The following is a 20,598-nucleotide window of genomic DNA, read 5'->3' as shown; positions in this document are numbered from 1 at the left end:
CGGAAGGATCCCACATGCCGCGGAGCGGCTGGGACCGTGAGCCATGGCCGCTGAGCCTGTGTATCCGGAGCCTGTGGTCCGCAACGGGAGAGGCCACAACAGTGAGAGGCCCGCGTACAGCAAAAAAAAAAGAAAAAAAAGAGGCAGAAGATTTGAGCCTCACATGGAGCAACAAAAAACAAAAACAACAACAACAAAAACCACAAAACAAACAAACAAAAAAGGCAGAGGAAAAATAAAAATGCCACACAAAAAGGGAGTTGATAGAGTCCAGGAGAGGTTCTAAATAAAATTAGACTGCATCCTAGCTTATTTTTCCAAGAATTAAGAAGAATATCCCCACTGTTTAAAAATTTACAAAATATTAAATCCAAATAAGAAAGAAAAAAACACAACTACTTCTGTCAAAACACCTTCAAAACTGTATCCTCTTTAGAATCTTAGAATTAGGTGGAAGTATTTAAGACCTGTTTATATTAATATTTATTTCTGGAAGAGCACTTACTAATTACAAAGTGAAAACAAAAAAAATGTTCTCTTACAGTTGAACATTTTTGAAGAGTTTGGTGAGTGAAAAATAAGCCAAAAAAAAAAAAAAAAGGTTAAAGAGCTACAGAAAATAAATATTAAAAAGTAGCCATTTATTCATGAAATTTTAGAACACTGGAAACAAACAGAAAATCCTAAATGCATCCAGGATGGAAAAAGTAGTTTGCAATGAAAGGATTAAGAATCAGAAAGACATGGAATTTCAACAGCAGTATTGGAAGCTATTAGAAAATATAGCAATGCCTGTTCAACTTAGAATGACTTCCAACCTGGAACTCTACACCTAGCTAAACTACCAAATGAGTGTGAGAAAATATATACAAATATTCAGATATATGCATTAAATGGAAGCTAAAAACATGTATCGCTTCTGCAATCTTTCCCAGGGAACTGTGGAGGAGTGTTCCAAAGTGAATGAATAGAGTGAAGTAAGTCAGAAAGAGAAAAACAAGTATCATGTATTAACACATATATGTGGAATCCAGAAAAATGGTATAGATGATTTTATTTGCAAAGCAGAAAAAGACATAGAGAACAACTGTATGGATACCAAGGGCGAATGGGGGTGGTGGGAGGAATTGGGAGATTGGGATTGACACACATACACTATTGACACTATGTATAAAATAGGTAACTAATGAGAACATACTGTGTAGCACAAGGAACTCTAATGCACTGTGGTGACCTAAATGGGAAGGAAATCCAAAAAAGGGGAGATATATATATATATATATATCTGATTCATTTTGCTGTACAGCAGAAACTAACACAATATTGTAAAGCAACTATACTCTAATAAAAATTAATTAAAAAAATAAAAAGACATAATCCAATTCCACAATTAAACAAAACAAAACAACAACACAGTGAGTGAATAAACCAAGAAGAGGGTGACAGTAGATCCAGGAAACAGGAGCTACAACACAGGAGAAAGGCAATAGGAATCCCTAGGATGACCGTGAAGAACGATCTCAGGATCCTAGGGTGACTACAGGACAAATAGTTCATATTGAAGCAGGTCAGAGACTTCACAATAGACTCCTTTAAGAAAATGAAAATGGTGCGCTATCTTACAAGTTTGAATGACCGGACAGCAAGTTTTAAACATTTGGGAGAATTTGAAGATGAACTGGTACTAAATACATTTTAAAACTAAGAAAATGGGTATATTTTTAAAAAAGGAAAATAACAAGTGTTGGCGAGGAGATGGAGAAACTGAAATACATACATATATATCCATATACACATATATCTCAGCCATAAAAAAGAATGAAGTACCGATACATTCTACAAGATGGATGAACCTCAAAACATGGTGCTAAGTGAAGTCAAATACAAAAGATCATATTACATGCTTCCATTTACATGAAATATCCAGAACAGTAAGTCTATAGAGACAGAAAGCTGACTGGTAGCTCTAAGGAGCTAGGGTGCACTGGGGAGATAGGGAATGACTGCTTAATGGGTACAGAGTTCTCTTTTGGGATAATGAAAATGTTTTGGATTAGACAGCAGGGGGTGGTTGCATAACATTGTGCATGTACTAAATGCCACTGGACTGTACACTTTAAAATAGTTTATGTGTGAATTTCACCTCAAAAACCAAAAAACTAAGCAAACATACTAATAAGACAATTGTTACTTACTACAAAAATTGGAAGTGGTACAGGGAGGGAAGGTAAATTATTTATTACTAGGCTCTGCCTTTATGAAGTCATGCTAATGTAAACATGTAATGTGAAAATAATGATTGAACCAAAACTGTGCTGTGACTATAGTGAGAGGAAGGCTAGATGGGAAAGGGGTCATGAAAGCAAGGGCATGAAAGAGAGAAAGACTCATCCTTCATCGTAAGAATCAGAGAGGTGGGCAAAGACTTAATCAGAATATAAAATGAGGGGAAAATTGCTAAAGTATCAATACATCCAGATTCATAGACACTAAACATTCATTCTACTCACTTGGGAAAATATTTGGTGTGTTCTTCTAATGGGTCATCACCTTCCTCAAACTTATACAAATATCCTCCACAGGAAAAACACTGGACGAAGTCGCTTTTACCTAGAAGTAAGGAAATTTGATCAGTGCCACTGGCCAGTGTATTTGTCGAGTGACACACATAATAACTACCAGGCCTTTATTAGCAAAACCCTACTTGCACTTTCATTCAGATTTTGTGACAAAGTCACAAATCGGGTCACCAGTGAGGAAATATTCTATTTAGGGCTCTTCTCTCACCAATGGGGTCATGAACAAGTAACATTCAATGTTCCTATGTACCACGCACTGATTAACACCCTCTCCCTGTCCCCTCCTCATTCTATGGAGCAAGAGATTTGCAAATCAGAATGTGGAATTGAAGTTCCATGAAGGAAGAGATTTTTTCCTGTTTTGCTCCCTAATGAATCTCATGGACCTAGAAGAGTGCCTAGGACTTACTAGGCACTCAGTAAGTTATTTATTTAATGAATAAATCAGAAAGAAAATATTTGGAGCTCAGGAAAATATATATGATCAAATATAGCAACTCTCATGTAAGTAAGTTCGTGAAGAAGCAAATGCCTCTTACTACATTATTGCTAGGTTTATTCCACTAGAAGTAGGATCAAGTCTTCATGTGAGACTCTATTTCTTTGGAAGGAAATTAGCATTTGGATCTACCAAAAGATTGAACTAGAAATGGAGCATCCATCATCTTCCTTCTCTTCTTGGACTCCTGTAGGCATCGTAAAGCCAGAGCAGAGGAAAACCTCCCTTTGTGTCTGGATAAAAATAGGAGGTCCTAGAGCTTGCAAGACCCCAAAAGGGTGAGATGCCTAGGATCTGTGGGGAGAGGAGGAGGTTCAAAAGGAAGAGGGTGAGGACACTGGACAGAGGGTCCTAGAGGAAGGCTGGCAAGAGGAAGACAGAATGGAGAGAGCAGGAAGAAAGGGTGGAACACCGCCTTTCCAAATGCTTAAGCCTGTGAGGCATTAAGATTTTTTGTACCAGTGGAACATGTCAGTTCGAGTGAACACTACATTCCCCTACTCTGTACTGCTCTGTGGTATTCTTGACTTGACCCCTCTGTAAAAGGTCCACATGGACCTCCACTGTAACTTAGCATGTGTGTTTGGTCTGAAGAAGGCCAGCAAGGTTCCCAGGAAGGACACAATATCCTTTCACCTTATTGTACCTCAGGCAGAGGTTTAGCTGAGGGGAACCTGCCCGCTCTTTGTGCATTACAGAGTGGAACTCCCTGATGACCAGCAGCTCAAGAGAGAATACTATGAACCGATGGAAGATTCTACATGCTTAGGAATCATTAAAAGCAATTTCCTTACTTTCTCTTCCAAGGAGTGTGTGGCAAAAACTGCTATCCACACTCCTAGTTATCTCTCATTCTTCCATAGTAACAGAAACCCCAATTTTCAGCTGGGCACATTGCTACCCAGAAAAAAATTAAACGTCCCAGCTCCTCTTATAGGTAGGTATGGCCATCTGACACAGAAAGGAAAAGGAATATATAAGGAATAATGAGGGAATTCCCTGGTGGTCCAGTGGGTAAGACTCGGCGCTCCCAATGCAGGGGCCCGGGTTCAATCCCTGGTACGGGAACTAGATCCCACACGCATGCCACAACTAAGAGTTCACATGCCACAACTAAGAAGTCCACATGCCGCAACTAGGAGCCCACCTGCTGTAACTAAAAAGAAAGATCCCGCACACCACAATGAAGATCCCATGCGCTGCAACTAAGACCCAGCACAGCCTAAATAAATAAATAAATATTTTTTTTTAAAAGAAAAAGGAATAATGAAAAGAAGTAGGGATTGTTGAGCTTAGTTAAATACGAGCCCAGGATCATGAAGTGTATGTGGGGTTTAAATGGGCAGCAAGGCAAGAGCCTGGGGCAAACTGCTGACTCACCCATGTAGAAAAAACCTGCTTTGGCCAGAGCTGCAGCTCCCACAGGGGATGCCTGGGGCCAGTTCTTGAAAGAGTCCAGTCGGAGTTCTTCATTAGCAAAGATGCTGCCATTGCAACACACTTGAATAAAAAGCGTATGGTGAGACCAGCAAGCTTTGATATTGCAAGTATCAGTGTTTGAATTATCCTTTCATATTTACAGACAGAATAATATGTTTGGCATTTGCTTCAATATAATTGAAGGAGGGGATTAAAAAAGAAGAAACAGGCAAGGCCAGACTGACCACATGTTGAAGCAGAGTGGTAGATGCATGGTGGGGATTTACTATTGTCTTATTTCTATATAGATGTAAATTTTTTTATAATAAAATATTTTCTAATTATCTTTTCACCATATAGCATCAGGATAAAGCAAGAAAAAGGTAGAGGAGCTTCCCTTCCACCCCAAGTTAGTATCAGATTTGAGAAAGGCAAATTTTCCTTGCAGCTCCCTTAAGAGCAGGCACATTTGTTTCTTGCCCTTTGGGTATCCACTCTATGCAGTGGTTTCTATTAGACTTTCCACACTGGGCTGGCCCTGGGGTTTGGTTCCTGTCTTCTGCACCCTTTGAAGATCTGAAAACCAACTTATGTTTATTAAATATGTTAATAAAATTAGATACTGCAAAATCCCTTAAGATGAAAGCTTGCTTCATTATTCCACTTAGCCGCAGGATTCCTGCTGTCACTTGAGTTTTAACTGGAATATGACTTAATGTACTGGAAAAACCTCAGTCTTTTCCTCCTGTGTGTCTCCTTTACTCTCACACTACCATCACATTCACGATACTTTTGATACAAGGTGTATGGGGGTTTTCTTCCAGTAAACAATTCTCTGCAACACCAGCCGGGTGTCCTACAATTTAACTCTGTTCCAACACTGTCTACTTAGTAGTGTCAGATCCTACAGGTTAAAGGCTCAATCCCATAACACTGCTCCTACCCCATTTCATTTGTTAGAGTGGATCACAGAACTCAGAGAAACACTTATGTTTGTTTAGTAAAGGATATAATCAAGGGTACAGATGAACAGCCAGATGAACTGGCTAGTAGAGTGAGATCTGGGAGCTTCTATCCTCATGGAGTTGGAATGTGTCACATTCCCAGTGTGGATGTGTTCACATACCTGAAGGCTCCTGGAAACCTGTACTACTGGGATTTTTATGGAGGCTTCCTCACACAGGCATGATCGATCATTAACTCCATTTATACCCCTCTTCCTGCTCTGAAGAATAGGGGGTGGGGCTGAAAATTCAAACTTCTAATCACGGCTTGCTCTTTCCAGTGACCAGCTCCCATCCAGAAGCCATCCAGGAGCTCACCCAGAATCACCTCATTGGAAACCAAAGACGCTCCCAGTGTTCTTATCACGTAGGAGTTTACAAGATTTTAGGAGCCCTGTGTCAGGGACAGCGTCAAAGATCCAATATTAGAACAAGAGATGCACCTCGTGATGTTATCACTTAGGAAATTACATGGATTTTAGGAGCTCTCTGCCAGGAACTAGGGGCAGAGACCAATATTTATTTTCTATTATTTCACATTTAATTTCTTAACAGACACTGATCCATTTAAGAATGTTTTCAAAACCATTTTATCCAGAAACCTTAATTGTTTTAAAGGAAATTCAGTCAAGGACCCAACCCTGACATATTTCCCTATGCTCATTTATGTTAAAAAACTAAGTCAATCCAGGAGACCAGAAACTCTAATGAAATGTTTTAAAAAATTACTATGGCACCATAAAATGAGGAGGAAAATGGAGGGGTTAAAAAAAAAAATTAGGCTGAAAGAGAAAAAGCAAAAGAAGAAATAAACAAGCAAAGCTTTTTGAAATACGTCTGAACCTTTACCTGAAGCCATAGGTAAATCTCTCCTGACCCACGAATTCACAAAATGTTCTCCCTGGAGAAAATTAAAACTCAAGTTATCCTACAAACGACTATGTATAAAACAAATAAGCTACAAGTATCTAATGTACAGCACAGGGAACATATTCAATATTTTATAGTAATTATAAATGGAGTATAACCTTTAAAAATTGTGAATCATTGTGTTGTACACCTGAAACAAATATCGTGCATCAATACCTCAATTTTAAAAAATTCAAGTTATCGACTTGGAGCATACAACTATCTATGAATAAAAATTAAAAGAACTCCCTCCTCCAACCCTGCCCCCAAATGAAGTTTCATTGGATTGAGTGTCAGTGTTGTTAGAGAATTATTCCTTTAATTAGTATTTCTATTAATGTTGTAATTTTTTATGCAGCGTAAAGGGAAGAAAAAAATACTGTGAATGTTTATTTATACTCAACAGGAAGCCGTCTCCGGGTCGGTTTTTCCAGAGATCCAACTCAAAAGCTAAGTTACAACAAGATATCACAGAGGTCCTTTGACTAATGAGAAGTATGAGATATGGGAAGGAAACTGGATTCAGAAGGGTGGTTAGGTATTGAGTAACTGATTCTTCTCTGAAAACTGCACCCAGATTGCTAACTGAAGAAACACTCCTCCGCCACTTTCAGGCCATGTTTTCTGCAGGGTTCTCATCTGAGTCGTGTTAGCCAATAAATTCGCTCTTTTTGCATAAGCAATTTAAGCTGGGTTTTCCCATCACCTGTCACTAGGGAAGCCTTCACGATAGAGCATAAAGTAACGAGCTCTGAGGCCCACTGTGGGTAGTGTGCAGTGGTCTGAATGTCTTATGCGGGCACTCAGATGGGGGTGGCCAAGGGAAGCTAGGGGAGGTGACCTCAGTCAAAGAGGGTAAGACTACCAGGAAGGCAGACAGACCAATCAAAAGGCAGCCTTGAAAAAAAATTCTAAGGGCTCTAGTTGACCAAGTGAACATGCTTTTCTTCAATCTGCCCAATGGGAGGTAGGAGAATGAAATAAGGGAAGAAAGAAGGAGAGCCCATGACAAAAGAGTGATGCCGCCCCCTTCTCATTCAGATAATAGGTACTCAAAAGCCAACTTGAGAAAAAATGTGCTGTTGTAAATTACCGTGACGCCAACAAATCCCTTGTAGCTTTGAATGTACCGGGTAATTTCCTCTGAGGATTTCTTACTTTGAAGAAATTCACATCTATAATTAATAAACAGAATTAAAATTTACCCTGATACTGTAATAGAGATGTCCTGTATCTTTATATAACTGCAGTGACACAATGGACATTTGTTAAAACTTACTGCATTGTGTGCTTTAAATTGCTCAATTTTATTTTACTTTGATAAAACTGTCAAAAAATTTACCCCAAAACTTATGACAATTATCATTATTCTCATATAATTATTATTTCCATTAACAACATGTGTAATAATTTAAAACTAAATCTTCAGATTATCTTCTCTCTTGAAACAAAATATAATTCAATCAAAGAGACAGATTTACAGTAATATATAGACTGGAGGGGGTTTTCTTTGTTAAATTAAACTATGGTGACTATATCTAGTTCCTGTGGTTAAATAAAAGTTACTGGCAGCAAGGATAACAAACAATAATAAATTTCATCCACTGAAAAACATATATCACTACTCTGTAAAAAAAATACAATGGAAATTAATAAATTGAATTTTTTAAAAAGAGTATATGGAATACATTTTGAAAACACATTCCTGGGCTTCCCTGGTGGTGCAGTGGTTGAGAATCTGCCTGCTAATGCAGGGGAGCAGGGGACACAGGTTCGAGCCCTGGTCTGGGAGGATCCCACATGCCACGGAGCAACTAGGCCCGTGAGCCACAACTACTGAGCCTGCGTGTCTGGAGCATGTGCTCCGCAACAAGAGAGGCTGCGATAGTGAGAGGCCTGCGCGCCGCGATGAAGAGTGGCCCCGGCTTGCCACAACTAGAGAAAGCCCTCGCACAGAAACGAAGACCCAACACGGCAAAAATAAATAAATAAATTTAAAAAAACAAAATAAAACATTCCTTTCCACAAAACAGAAGCAATTTTTTTTTTTTTTTTGCGGTACGCGGGCCTCTCACTGTTGTGGCCTCTCCCGTTGCCGAGCACAGGCTCCGGAGGCGCAGGCTCAGTGGCCATGGCTCACAGGCCCAGCCGCTCCGCAGCATGTGGGATCTTCCTGGACCGGGACACGAACCTGTGTCCCCTGCATCGGCAGGCAGACTCTCAACCACTGCACCACCAGGGAAGCCCCAGAAGCAATTTTTAAGTTAACTTTAAAAAAATCTCTCATTCAAATTTAAGGTTGCTTTCTAGTGATTTTATAGTAACATGAGGGCTGAGAGTCAGGAGGCCAGAATGTTAGTCCCAGTTCTGCCACTAACGGGAAGTGATCAATCTTGCCACTGTTCTCTTATACAGACATGAGAAAGTGAACTCCACTAGGTGAGTCATATATTGTTCTAGGGCCACCACTCTGGGTAGCTAAGGTCCCCAAGTTTTAGATGTACAGATCCTTCCGAGGAGTGCCCCACACCTGTACACAACGCAAATTCGTACACAATCCGCATAGCACATGACGGACAGGGCCCTCCCCACATGCTTAGTGTGGATTGAGAAGGTGCTCGATAGACACTACTTCTTTAAAAAAAGACAACAAAGGGCTTCCCTGGTGGCGCAGTGGTTAAGAATCCGCCTACCAATGCAGGGGACACGGGTTCGAGCCCTGATCCGCGAAGATCCCACATGCCGTGGAGCAACTAAGCCCGGAAGCCACGACTACTGAGCCCATGTGCCACAACTACTAAAGGCTGTGCTCTAGAGCCCGCGAGCTACAACTAATGAGTCTGTGCTCTAGAGCCCGTGCTCCGCAGCAAGAGAAGTCACTGCAATGAGAAGCCCGTGCACTGCAACAAAGACCCAACACAGCCAAAAATAAAATAAATAACAAATAAATTACAAATATATATATAATGTTTAAAAAAATACAATAAAGATCAGCTTATTTTATTGATTTACAATTATTTAGTACACTGAGTACTACGTTTTAATGAGTAGGAGTAGACTCAGACATTGTGTCCATAGTTTATAAAAGCAGCAAACAAAGCCAAAATTGATGCCCAAACTGCTAAGGTTAGAGCACAACCAACAAGAAACCGGGGAATTCTTAGTTCTAATTCCAGCTCTGAAATGTAGTGGTTAAGCATATGCTCATGACGACAAATAGGTGGAAGGTCAAATGGTCATGGAATACACAGGAGTTTTTACAAGGCATTTGCGCCATATACTTTACTCATCACCCTTATAACAACCCTACAAGCTGTGGATTATCATTTTCATTTTTACACACGAGACTCAGAGGGTCAGTAATGGGGGTCACAAGTGGCCGGCTCTGTGTATCTGCGAGCCTCTGCACTCTGCCCTGCCCTTTGTATTGATAGCAGCAGACCTTAGCTCCTTCCACCTCTGGAGCTGAGTGCTGGACTCACATCTTCTCCCTATGCTTCTCACCTTTCCCTCAGTCCTACGTCAGAGAAGGTGGACCAGGGCCACCCAAGACAGGATGTGCAACTCTTGTTGGTGTTAGACCATCACATGATGGTTGATGTGAATGGTGCTGCTGGGAGTTGTCCAGTGTATAACCCAGTGACACTAAGCATTGTGGCCATGAGACTAAGTGAAGCTGTCGAGGCTACAGCTACGACAGGTGCCCAAGAGCCAGGGCTGATATTCACTCGGTACACACCCATGTGGTTCACTGCCAACACTCAGTATGATTGGCTGGGTGTCTATTCTTGACTGGTCAAGGAACCAGAATGACATTCAAAGTATTTAACCATCTGGCTTCCTGTATCCCTATAACTGTCTCATCTGCTTGTCAGGAAGAGCTCCCCTCCCTTTCCAATCTCCCTCTCCATCTCTCTCTCTTCCCCTCTTCCTTCTCTCCTTTGTTCCCTTCCTCCCTCCCACCCCCTCACTTTCTTTTCAACCATAAAAGAAATACACGTTTCCCAGAATTTCAACAAGATAGAAGTGAACAAAGTAAAATATGAAAATCCCTCTCCACCTCATCTCCTGACAAACCCAAACCTCAAGAGTTCGATTGTTTGGTCTGTATATTTTCTTAACTTTTTCTATATATATTTCAAACAAGTCCATATATAGGCTGAATGGTTTTAAAGGCTTATACTACACATTATTTTGCATGCTGCTTTTTTCACTTAACATATCAGACATACTTCCATTTTTGTGAGCATGGCTGTCCATGTGAAAGATGACTTATTGTAGGTCTGGTTGGACCTACGATCCAACCAGAAACTTCTTTGCATGTAGTAGGTGTATGACAAATATGTTAAAGAAATAAACTATGAGCCGAAGCACACTGCTAGATCCAATTATTAGATTATAGGAAATACAGGAAGTAGAGAAGCATGTTAAATGACACCACAGAAACATTCAGCCAAACACAGAGTGTAGGCAATTTTACAGGACAGACTACGTGGCTCCTTTCATGAGTAAGTGACAAGAAAAAGTCAGGGAGGAGGAAATCTGTAAATTAAAAATCTTGAGATATATCAACTAAATGTCATGTATGGACCTTGTTTGGATCCTGATTCAAATCAACCAATGGCAAAGAGAAAGTGAGGTGGGGGGATGTGGACATTTGAACACTGTCTCAGGTATTTGATGTTATTGAGGAATTACTGTTAATCCTCTTTAGAAGACAGAATGATACTGTGGTTATGTTTCTTTAAAATATTTTTATATTTTAGAGTTATATACTAAAATACCAACAAGTGACATTATATGATGTCTGGGATTTGCTTTAAAATAATTTGGTTATTTTTATTTCTGGGGAAGGAGTGGGTGAGAGATGGATAACATATGATTTGGCCATGTGTCAATAAGTGTTCTCTCTACTTGTATATGAAATTTTCCAAAATGAAAGTTTTAAAAATTCTTAAGGGAATGAATCTGTATTTGGTAGATACAGAGCCATGTAGAAAATACTAGTAAACACAACATTAGAAATAATTTTTAAAAGCACTTCATTTTCTAAGCAGAGAACTCAAGACCATTGTAATAATCAAAACTCTTACTGAATTTTTGAAATACAATGTTTTCATTTGGTATATATTCAGCAGTGCATGAAACCATTTGTAATAATGTTTTAAACATTGTCTTACTTTCCAACTTCCTTTATGTACCATTTTACATCATCCCTATGCAAATTATTCCTGTTTATTAAGGCAGATCCTGAAACTTATACTTGGCAAAACATATCTTAGTATTTTGGATAATAAAACAGTAAGAAACTATTTTGAAATTATATAATTAAAAATTTTCACGATATCATCAGGGCTTTCTTGCTTGAATAAATCCTGGAGTGTTCCAATTTAGGAGAGAGAAAGATCAAAACTGAAGGTTCTACTCTGGGAAGGTGACTCTTGCCTTTAGTTTTGTTTTGTCTTAAAAAAAAATTACAAGCAAAAAATATTTATCTACTTACTTGGGGAACCACTTGGCATGTTCCTTCCAGGGGTCATCATCATCTTCCCAATTTCCTAAACAGCCACCACAGGAAAAGCACTGTACAGTGTCACGTTTACCTGCATATGAAGGAAGACACTTAGATTGCCCGGCAACAGCACCATGAAATGGTCCAGAAGGGGTGTCTCCAGAAGTTGACTGCTCTGTGCATGAATGAGACACGCTCCATCCCATCTGCCCACTCACACTCTCATCTGGCTGAATCCTCATCCACAGCCCCACTGCCCTAAGTGACCATTTCCGAAGCCTGGGACCCCACCTCTCAGATGAGGCACACACAGATCTCTAAGCTGTTGGACTCAGTATGCTCACTGAAGTAGTGGGGAAGCAGAGGAATCCCCCGCACTCATGAAGTAAAGCGCGGTTAGAAGACCTAAGCTGTAGCTTTGCTATGAAATTTCAGTGGAAACTTAGGCACATTTCTTTTTTTTTTCTTCACATTTGACATTTGTATTTGACAAGTATATTTTTCTTTTCTGACAACTGTTTTTAGGGGAACTACAAAGGGATCAACACACTAGCTTTCAAAACTAAGAAGAAAACTTACTTGAGGTTTAAGGCATTTTGAGATGTAAATGGTACACAAACTGGTAGGCAAATTACAATCAAACTACAGACTCCAACTTTTTTGAACACGACAGAAAGATCCGTTTTTTCTGCTTTTTACTCTGCTTCAGTCTCTATGTCAATTAGGACATTAACTGTAACATCTTGAAGAAATAAGTGATAAGCACACTGTGACATCTGGGGAATTCTATACCAGAAATCTCTTAAATTTTCTTCTTGGGTCCAACTTGGGTAACACCATCAAGGTGAATTTCTTCAGCTTCTGCTATTAATTAACAAGAGTAACAATTAACATTTGATATATCCAACATACACTGTGTGCCAAGCACTATGCAGTGTACCTGAGATGAATTGAAATATTTTGTCTCTTTTTTTTTTAACTTTTTATTGTATATTGGAGTACAGCCGATTAACAATGTTTGATAGTTTCAGGTGCACAGTAAAGCTACTCAGCCATACATATGCATGTATCCTTTGTCCCCCAAACTCCCCTCCCATCCAGCCTGCCACATAACATTGAGCAGAGTTCCCTGTGCTATACAGTAGGTCCATGTTGGTTATCCTTAGGCACATTTCTTAAACTCTTTGAGCCTCAATGAAGTCAACTGTGAAATGGGGGGAAAGGGCAAGTTTGTCAGATTAGTATTATTGCTTAATCCATGCCTAGCATCAAGTAGGTACTCAGTAAATGATAGCTGTTTTTGTTATCACAATTCTCACTCAGAGCCGTCATAACATTTATGGCGTGGCTAGGATAATTCAAACAAAGTATCATTTTCTGAAATGCAACTTGCCCTATATGTTAGAGTTAGCTTTAAGGTTAAAACAAAAACAAAAACAAAAACCCTACAATACTGCTGCAATTAAAAGAATCAAAGAAAGATCATTTCAGAGCAGCAAAAGGAGGATGGGTGAGAAGGAGACTGGGGTCAGGCTGACCTCACAGCTTATTTTCAGGGCCTTAGAAATCCAGTCAAGTATTGTCTAAGGTCCAAAGTTTTAGTAAAAGTCACTATCTTATTTTTTATATATTTTTGGTAAATTGACATGTACTACACATAAAATAAAGCTAAAGTCAAATTACTGAAGTTGAATTTTAATAAAAGAGACCTTATACCTAATATAACACATTGACCAAGTGAGGAAAGATTTACAATATTGCAACTGAAACATGGAACCTAAACTTAATTCCAGCAAAATATTTCAGAAAATGACTTCAAACTACCTGTAAAGACAAAGCCAGCAGCTGAGAGCTCCCTTGGGGCTGTCCCTTGGGCATAAAATGGCCATTTCTGGTAGGACTTGAGTCTGGCCTTCTCTTCTTGGTATCTTGCTTTGTCGTCCCTCCTCAACTTGTTCTCTGGATTCTTTACTCTTATATCATATTTGGCAATGTTACCAACATCTTTGCCCAAAAGGAACTCACAATCTGGATGGAACTTCTTATGGTCTTCCATGGGGTGTCTCTGGAGGCTGGTACCAAAGAGGATTAAGCTACAGCAGAAGCACTGAACCCCAGATTTTATGTCAGTGAAATAAAACCCAGCCGCTGCCATCTCCTGGGGTGTCCATGCACTGTAGTCGTCATAGGTCACAAAAGTCTTTAACCTTTTTGCTTCACTACGCATTTGAGAATTAAAGCCTTTTTGCATTTTTTCTCGTTCTTTCTGCTCCTCTTTTTCTATTTCCTTTACATATTGAAGCATATCTATGCCTAGAAGACCAGACAGCTCCGGGAGCAAAGCATAATCAAACTGGGAAATCCTCTCGTCAGGGGCTTTCTCCTGGGCGGCCATTTTCTGAAAAGGGGAAGAAAATGTTCGTGAACATCGCCACCTGGTTTACTAGTCCTGAGGTTTGTTTCAACCTTATTCTTTGTCTTTTCTTCTGAATAACACTGATCTTCTGCTCATCATTTAGCCCAATTCAGAGCAAATATGCAAGTAGGTCTGTGACAGCAGACCTTTATCCTGCCCTCAACAGTAAGGTCACCTATGGAGTCCAAACAGTTGGAGGCCCCCTTATCAGAGCCTCAATTGTCACTTAAGTTAAAGGCATAAAATAGGGGATACCCATATCATCATATAACAACTTCAAAGATGTGTGCTTGCATTCTCAACATTTCAAGAATCAACAAGGTATTCCACTTAATACCTATAGGTGGAGTTGAATACTTCCACTCTACCAGCTTTGCTCTATGTGCCCCGCCTTAATCCAGCTCAGCTGATTTAGAATTTGCCCATCTACCCACATTTCTGCAACAGTTGCAGCTAATTGAAGATCTTGATTAAGCCCAAGCATGCCCTTCATTTGGCAGTACCTAATGCAAGGAAAAGAGCTCCTTTGTCACTAATATGTTCAGTACATTTCAGCAATGGTTCCTCAGGAAGCTCTATCGGTCCACAAGGTTACTTGGCTTTTTGACTGAAGAGCTCCTTCATTTCAGTTGTCTCTTCATGCCCTCTCCCATAGAGTCCCTTTAGTGGATATCAGATGAGGGTCACATTCCAAACAAAAGAAATATTTGCCCAATTCTCCCTCTGGTATCATGTTCCTTCCCTTTACAGAAGGAACCGGCCAAAGCTTGGTGGACTTGGCAGCCTAGGGCTCTTTCTTAGTACTTTCATTTTTGCCAAAACAGCCCAAACCATGAAAAGTGGGAAAGAGATTTAGAACCAGGGATGCCAGGCTGGCTCCTGAGGACTTCCTTATTTGCCTCACTATTCTTGGCTGACTTTCCCTCTGTCCTTATTTCTGTTTCAACCTATTTAGCTGGTTCTTCTGGCTCTGGGTCTATCACCTTTAAATTCCATTGCTGGGGGCGGGGGAGGGATAAATTGGGAATTTGGGATTAACAGATACCCATTACTACATATAAAATAGATAAACAACAAGGATCTACTATATAGCACAGGAAACTATATTCAATATCTTGTAATAACCTATAATGGGAAAGGATCTTAAAAAAAGATATATATATATAAGTGAATCACTGTGCTGTACACCTGAAACATTGTGAATCAACTATACTTCAATAAATTTTTTAAAAATAGCAAAAAAAAATATTCCATTGCTGTGCTTTTCTTCCCATGAATAATTATAGTACTAGGGCAAATTCAAACCAGGATGGCCTCAGCAGCCAACCTGGCATCAGTGGTTCTACGTCTTTCTCCCACTTTTCATCTTTTTTTCTCCTAAACAAAGCCGGAGCCAGCATTTAAATTAAGTCAAAAACTGTTCCCAGGACTTCCCTGGTAGTCCAGTGGGTGAGACTCCACGCTCCCAATGCAGGGGGCCCAGGTTCCATCCCTGTTCAGGGAACTAGATCCCTCATGCATGCTCCAACTAAGTCCGCATGCCACAACTAAAAAAAAAAAAAAAAAAAAGGATCCCACATGCTGCAACTAAGACCCGGTACAGCCAAAATAAGTAAATAAATAATAAATAAATTTAAAAAAAATTGTTCCCATTATCCCATTCACACTGCCAACTTCAGCAAGTACACAGGGTCAGATAACTGAAAAAACTCACAAGCCCCTACACAGTATACTTACTTCAGAATTTAATAAAGGTAGAGGATAAGGTACAAAAATACAGGCAAACATCAGAGAGGTCTCAGACTCCAGCCCCAGTTTCTAGGACCCTTTCTCCGTTGTTCAGGACATGCTTCATTTTAGGTAATGAACCACCTAGATATGTGCAAGGTACCTTGGTCTCAGGGAAACCACACTGTCACCTGAGGAGGGGTCTTTTATGCCACTCCAGTCACGTGGCCCGAAGTAGGCTGCCTGACCAGTCTCAAACAAGCTGGTACGGGCTGCCCCCTGGTCTCTCAGATCCTAGCACAGGGCTACATTCATCGCTAGTTAGTATGTTTCATTTAGGTTTGGCCAACAGACAACACCATGGCTCCAGGCCTCCCTGGAGGTAAATAAGCACAGGGTGGCAACAAACCAGCTGGAATCAATCCTGCACTTCTACAGCAAAGTTCAGTGGTCAGTTTTGCTGGTATCCAGGCCATTTCCAGGAGGAGAGAAGATCTCCAATGCCCTCTCCAGGTTTCATTCTCATTAATTACAAGTGCTATGAGTGCCAGTGATGCTGCTGTGTCGTGCAAAGGATTTAAATCCACACCTGTATGACTCCAGTGCCTGTCCTCTTGCCTCCAAAGAGAGAAACAAGAGTAAGAGAAATAAGAGGGTCATAAGTTTAGGTGTGGAAGAAAAGCACTTTTGCCAGAGATGGTAATTTACTTACCTAGAGGTTTATCCAGAGCCCCGGTCAAATGGAAGGAGAATGCATAGTGTAAATACGAAGGCTCTCTTTGTCTTTTAGTGGGAAGCAGTGAGAACATATTTGAGGAACTGAAACTCAAAACAAGTTGCAGTTTTCTGAGAAATCACCAGTAAATGGTCTAGGGTGGTGAGTCAGCAGGGCTTAGTCAGGAACCAAAAGGTCTCACAAAACCTACCAAGTCCCACAGCGGAAGTGTTTTATTCTAAATAATTTAAGATTGGTTAACGTTTCTGGTGCTAGTATAAGTCTTATTTCTTTGACGGCAGTTTCCATCTTTCTGGTATCTTTTAGGGTTTTCTCTTTTATCTGTGGGTTATAAAATTTCAAAGTTATTGTGCCTCAGTGTGGGTCTTTCTACATTCATTGGACCCAGTGGACTTGTTTCAAGCTGAACGTGTGGGCCTCCCATCAGCCCTGGGAAATTATCTTCTATAATTTCTTTGGTAATTCCCTACTGCCTACTATCCTCTTTTCCCTCTTTCTGGTATTCCCATTATTCAGATGGGAATTTATCACTGAAGTTCGTATCTTTTTTTTTTGCTCACATATTCTTTCGTGCTTTGGCTTTACTTTCTGGGAGGTTTCCTCTTCATTATCTTCCAACTTTACAATAAAAATTCTTTTTTTAATATTTATTTATTTGGCTGCACCGGGTCTTAGTTGCGGCACACGGGATCTTTCAGTTGGGGCACGTGGGATCTTAGTTGCGGCATGCAGGATCTAGTTTCCTGACCATGGATGGAACCTGGACACCCTGCATTGGGAGCGCGGAGTCTTAACTACCGGACCACCAGGGAAGTCCCACCAACAGTAATTATTAAGTTCAGCAATTATATTTTCAATTTCCCACAGCTCTTTCTTGTTGTCTGTTTCTTATTTTCACACAATCTGATTTTTTTAGCCAATGCAATCTTTTATGAACCTCTCCTATGCTGTCAAATGACAAAATTAAAACAACTTAATAATGAGTTTGTTGTCCTTCAGTCAAGGGAAAGCAATCCATAGACTGGGGGGAGCACAGTGTCTCACAGCGCTGCTCCAGAGGGATGGGGGGAAAGAGTGGGTTTTATAGAGAAGAGGCATGATTGGCTAAGAGGTCAGGGATTCATTATACGTCTAGCAGGTCAGGCAAACTAGGTAAAGCTGAGTTGGGGGATTGAGATTGGTTTATATTAGGTTTCCTTGACAGGTGTTTCCTCTAAGGGCAGGCTGACTTGGGTTTAGATTTGTGACTTGGGTTGGGCCACTGAGGCAGCCCCCATTTTGTGGGTCCGGATATACAAATTATCTTTATCAGTACTAATACAAATAAAGTTCACCTGCCTCCTGAATGATCTGTTTCCTCCAAGGCTAATTACCATTTACCTTTTTGTTCATTTTTCACATTACCAGCTTTCCTCAAATGTATACTGATCCTTGGTTTTCAATTCATGTTTGAAAATTAGGCGATTTCAAGGCTGACTGATCAAAATTATGGCCAAAAATTCTGATGAAAAGCCACATGAGTGTGACCTGAACCTAAGCCCTTTACTTTATGGAGAACAGATTGGGGAGCCAAGATTTACCCTGGAGAAGCCCTCAATGTCAGAGAAACACCTCAGAAAATGATTTCAAGTTAGCTGTAAAGTCAGAGCTAGTAGCTGAAAGCTCACTTGGTGTGTTCCTTGAGCACAGAATGGCCAGTTCTTGAAGTATTCTTCATTTTGGGATGCCCAGGGCCCACCCTAGCTCCTCTAAGTCAGCTGAAACAGTTTATTCCATTTTTTTAGAAGAGAAGAGTCCACTAATTTTTTGCCTCAGTGTTAATAACACCTGCATATTAAATAGTCTGATGGTGGGGTGGATGGAGTCAACTGTCTCATGCAGAGACTTTAATTTAGTCTCTTGATTTTCAGCCCTTCCCATCATTCCTGTCCGCCTTCAACCTGGCATTCTGGGCCCCCAGCTGCTCCAGGGTTCTGTACAAGGTACAGAGTCTCCCAGGGGTTACATGTGTATTCAGGCTGTGGGCTCCTTTGGTCTGTTTCACTGGTTACTACCATTCCATTTGAGTTTCCACCTTCCAAAAATTTGTTAAAATATTCTGTATGCTGATGGTCCCCTCCTGCTTTCTTAATTTTTCTGGGTTTATAGTTTTAAAAATCATTTCAATAATATTGTGTAATTATTACCAATAATAACTAAAATTTGCTTAGAGCCTACTACTTGCCAGGCACAGTTCTAAAAACCTTAGATATGTCCATTTAATCCCTTTAACAGTCCAAATGAAGTAGCTATTTTTATTACCTACAATTTACAGATGAGAAAACCCAGGCACAAAGGGGTTCAGATTAACCAGACAGTCTGGCAACAGAGTCTGCACTTTTAACCATTGTGTTTGGCTGCTATAAAGGCTAGATATTAAGGAAAGGCAAACCCAGGTGTCCCAGAAAGCTCATGCTCTCTCCATTTTGGTAGTTTAGCCAATTGCTGAGTTACCAAGTCTTCAAGCTGTTACCAGCCTCATCAGCATGTGAACTCCTCTAGCCAAGCTCTGGTCCAACAGGGCCTTTTACCCAGCCAAGAAGCAACCATTGTTAAATAGCTGACCCTTCCTAACTTTTGTATTAACACATATAACAAGGACAGTGTTTTTTTGAAACACTTTCCCCGGTACATCCAGCTGCTCCTAGACCAGCAATTCTTTTTACAGGAAGTTAAGAGGTCAAGGGAACCTCTCTGCACTGCTGATTGTTCTGCCTGTAAAATTTTGCCCAATCAGCCTTACTTTTCATCTATAATGTTATGTACATCTGTGTCCAATGCACATTACAGTTACTGTAGCACCCTGTAGATTTTGTTGCCGTTGTGAAGTTTTTTTTTTTTACTATTCTATTTTCTAAATGTTTATTGATGATGTATAGGACTCTTTCTGATCTACTTTTTAAAATATAAATGTATTTTATTTCTTTATTTTTGGCTGCATTGTGTCTTCGTTGCTGCATACGGGCTTTCTCTAGTTGTGACGAGCAGCTCCTCCTCTGCGTTGTGGTGCACGTGCTTCTCATTGCGGTGGCTTCTGTTGTTGCGGAGCACAGGCTCTAGGCACGCGGGCTCAGTAGTTGTGGTGCGTGGGCTCAGTTGCTGTGCGGCACGTGGGATCCTCCTGGCAGGGCTGGAACCCATGTCCCCTACATTGGCAGGGGATTCTCAATCACTGCACCACCAGGGAAGTCCCTGGTCTACTTTTAATATATGATTGTAAATCCTCTTGAATTTTCTAAGTAGATATTTGTATTATCTGAATATTTTGAGGGCTTCCCTGGTGGCGCAGTGGTTGCGAGTCCACCTGCCGATGCAGGGGACACGGGTTCGTGCCCCGGTCTGGGAGGATCCCACATGCCACGGAGCGGCTGGGCCCGTGAGCCATGGCCGCTGAGCCTGCGCGTCCGGAGCCTGTGCTCCACAACGGGAGAGGCCACAACAGTGAGAGGCCCGCGTACTGAAAAAAAAAAAAAAAAAAAATTCTAATACAAATAACTTCTTAAGGAGAATCTAAAGAAATGAAAAATCAATTCCAGGTTTGGGATTTGGTTTCTGTAAAGCTACCTGAGTTAATTTTTTTTTTAAGTTCAGAAGAATTCTATGACCAGGAACCTGTTTTTTAAGTTATCTATGTATCTCTGTAATATGATTAGAGGCAGTGCTTCTCCTACTTTAGCATTTATTACAGTCACCTGGAGGACTTGTTAAAACACAGATGGCTAAGCCTACTCCCAGAGTCTCTGATTCAATAGGCCTG

The 20,598-nt window shown here is 40.5% G+C and overlaps 1 protein-coding gene across 7 annotated transcripts in view; it reads right to left on the bottom strand.

Annotated features, from left to right (window-relative positions):
- The window catches only part of LOC137221370 (general transcription factor IIH subunit 2), a 73,253-nt gene that overhangs the window by 26,487 nt on the left and 26,168 nt on the right, over nt 1–20,598 (bottom strand). For 3 of the 7 annotated variants that reach the window (XM_067730920.1, XM_067730923.1, XM_067730921.1), the window contains exons 16-21: nt 13,747–14,320; nt 11,914–12,013; nt 7,504–7,585; nt 6,351–6,402; nt 4,459–4,578; nt 2,511–2,610 (exon numbers count right to left, since the gene is read on the bottom strand). In XM_067730920.1, coding sequence (XP_067587021.1) covers nt 2,511–2,610; nt 4,459–4,578; nt 6,351–6,402; nt 7,504–7,585; nt 11,914–12,013; nt 13,747–14,320 — 1,028 coding nt within the window. The other 4 variants (XM_067730924.1, XM_067730925.1, XR_010941978.1 and 1 more) reach the window with 4 other exon arrangements.

Source organism: Pseudorca crassidens, chromosome 3 (assembly GCF_039906515.1).
Source record: "Pseudorca crassidens isolate mPseCra1 chromosome 3, mPseCra1.hap1, whole genome shotgun sequence".
Classification (NCBI taxonomy): Eukaryota; Metazoa; Chordata; class Mammalia; order Artiodactyla; family Delphinidae; genus Pseudorca; species Pseudorca crassidens.
Note: the sequence above shows the minus strand (reverse complement) of the source record. Positions and strands in the feature narration are given on the sequence as shown.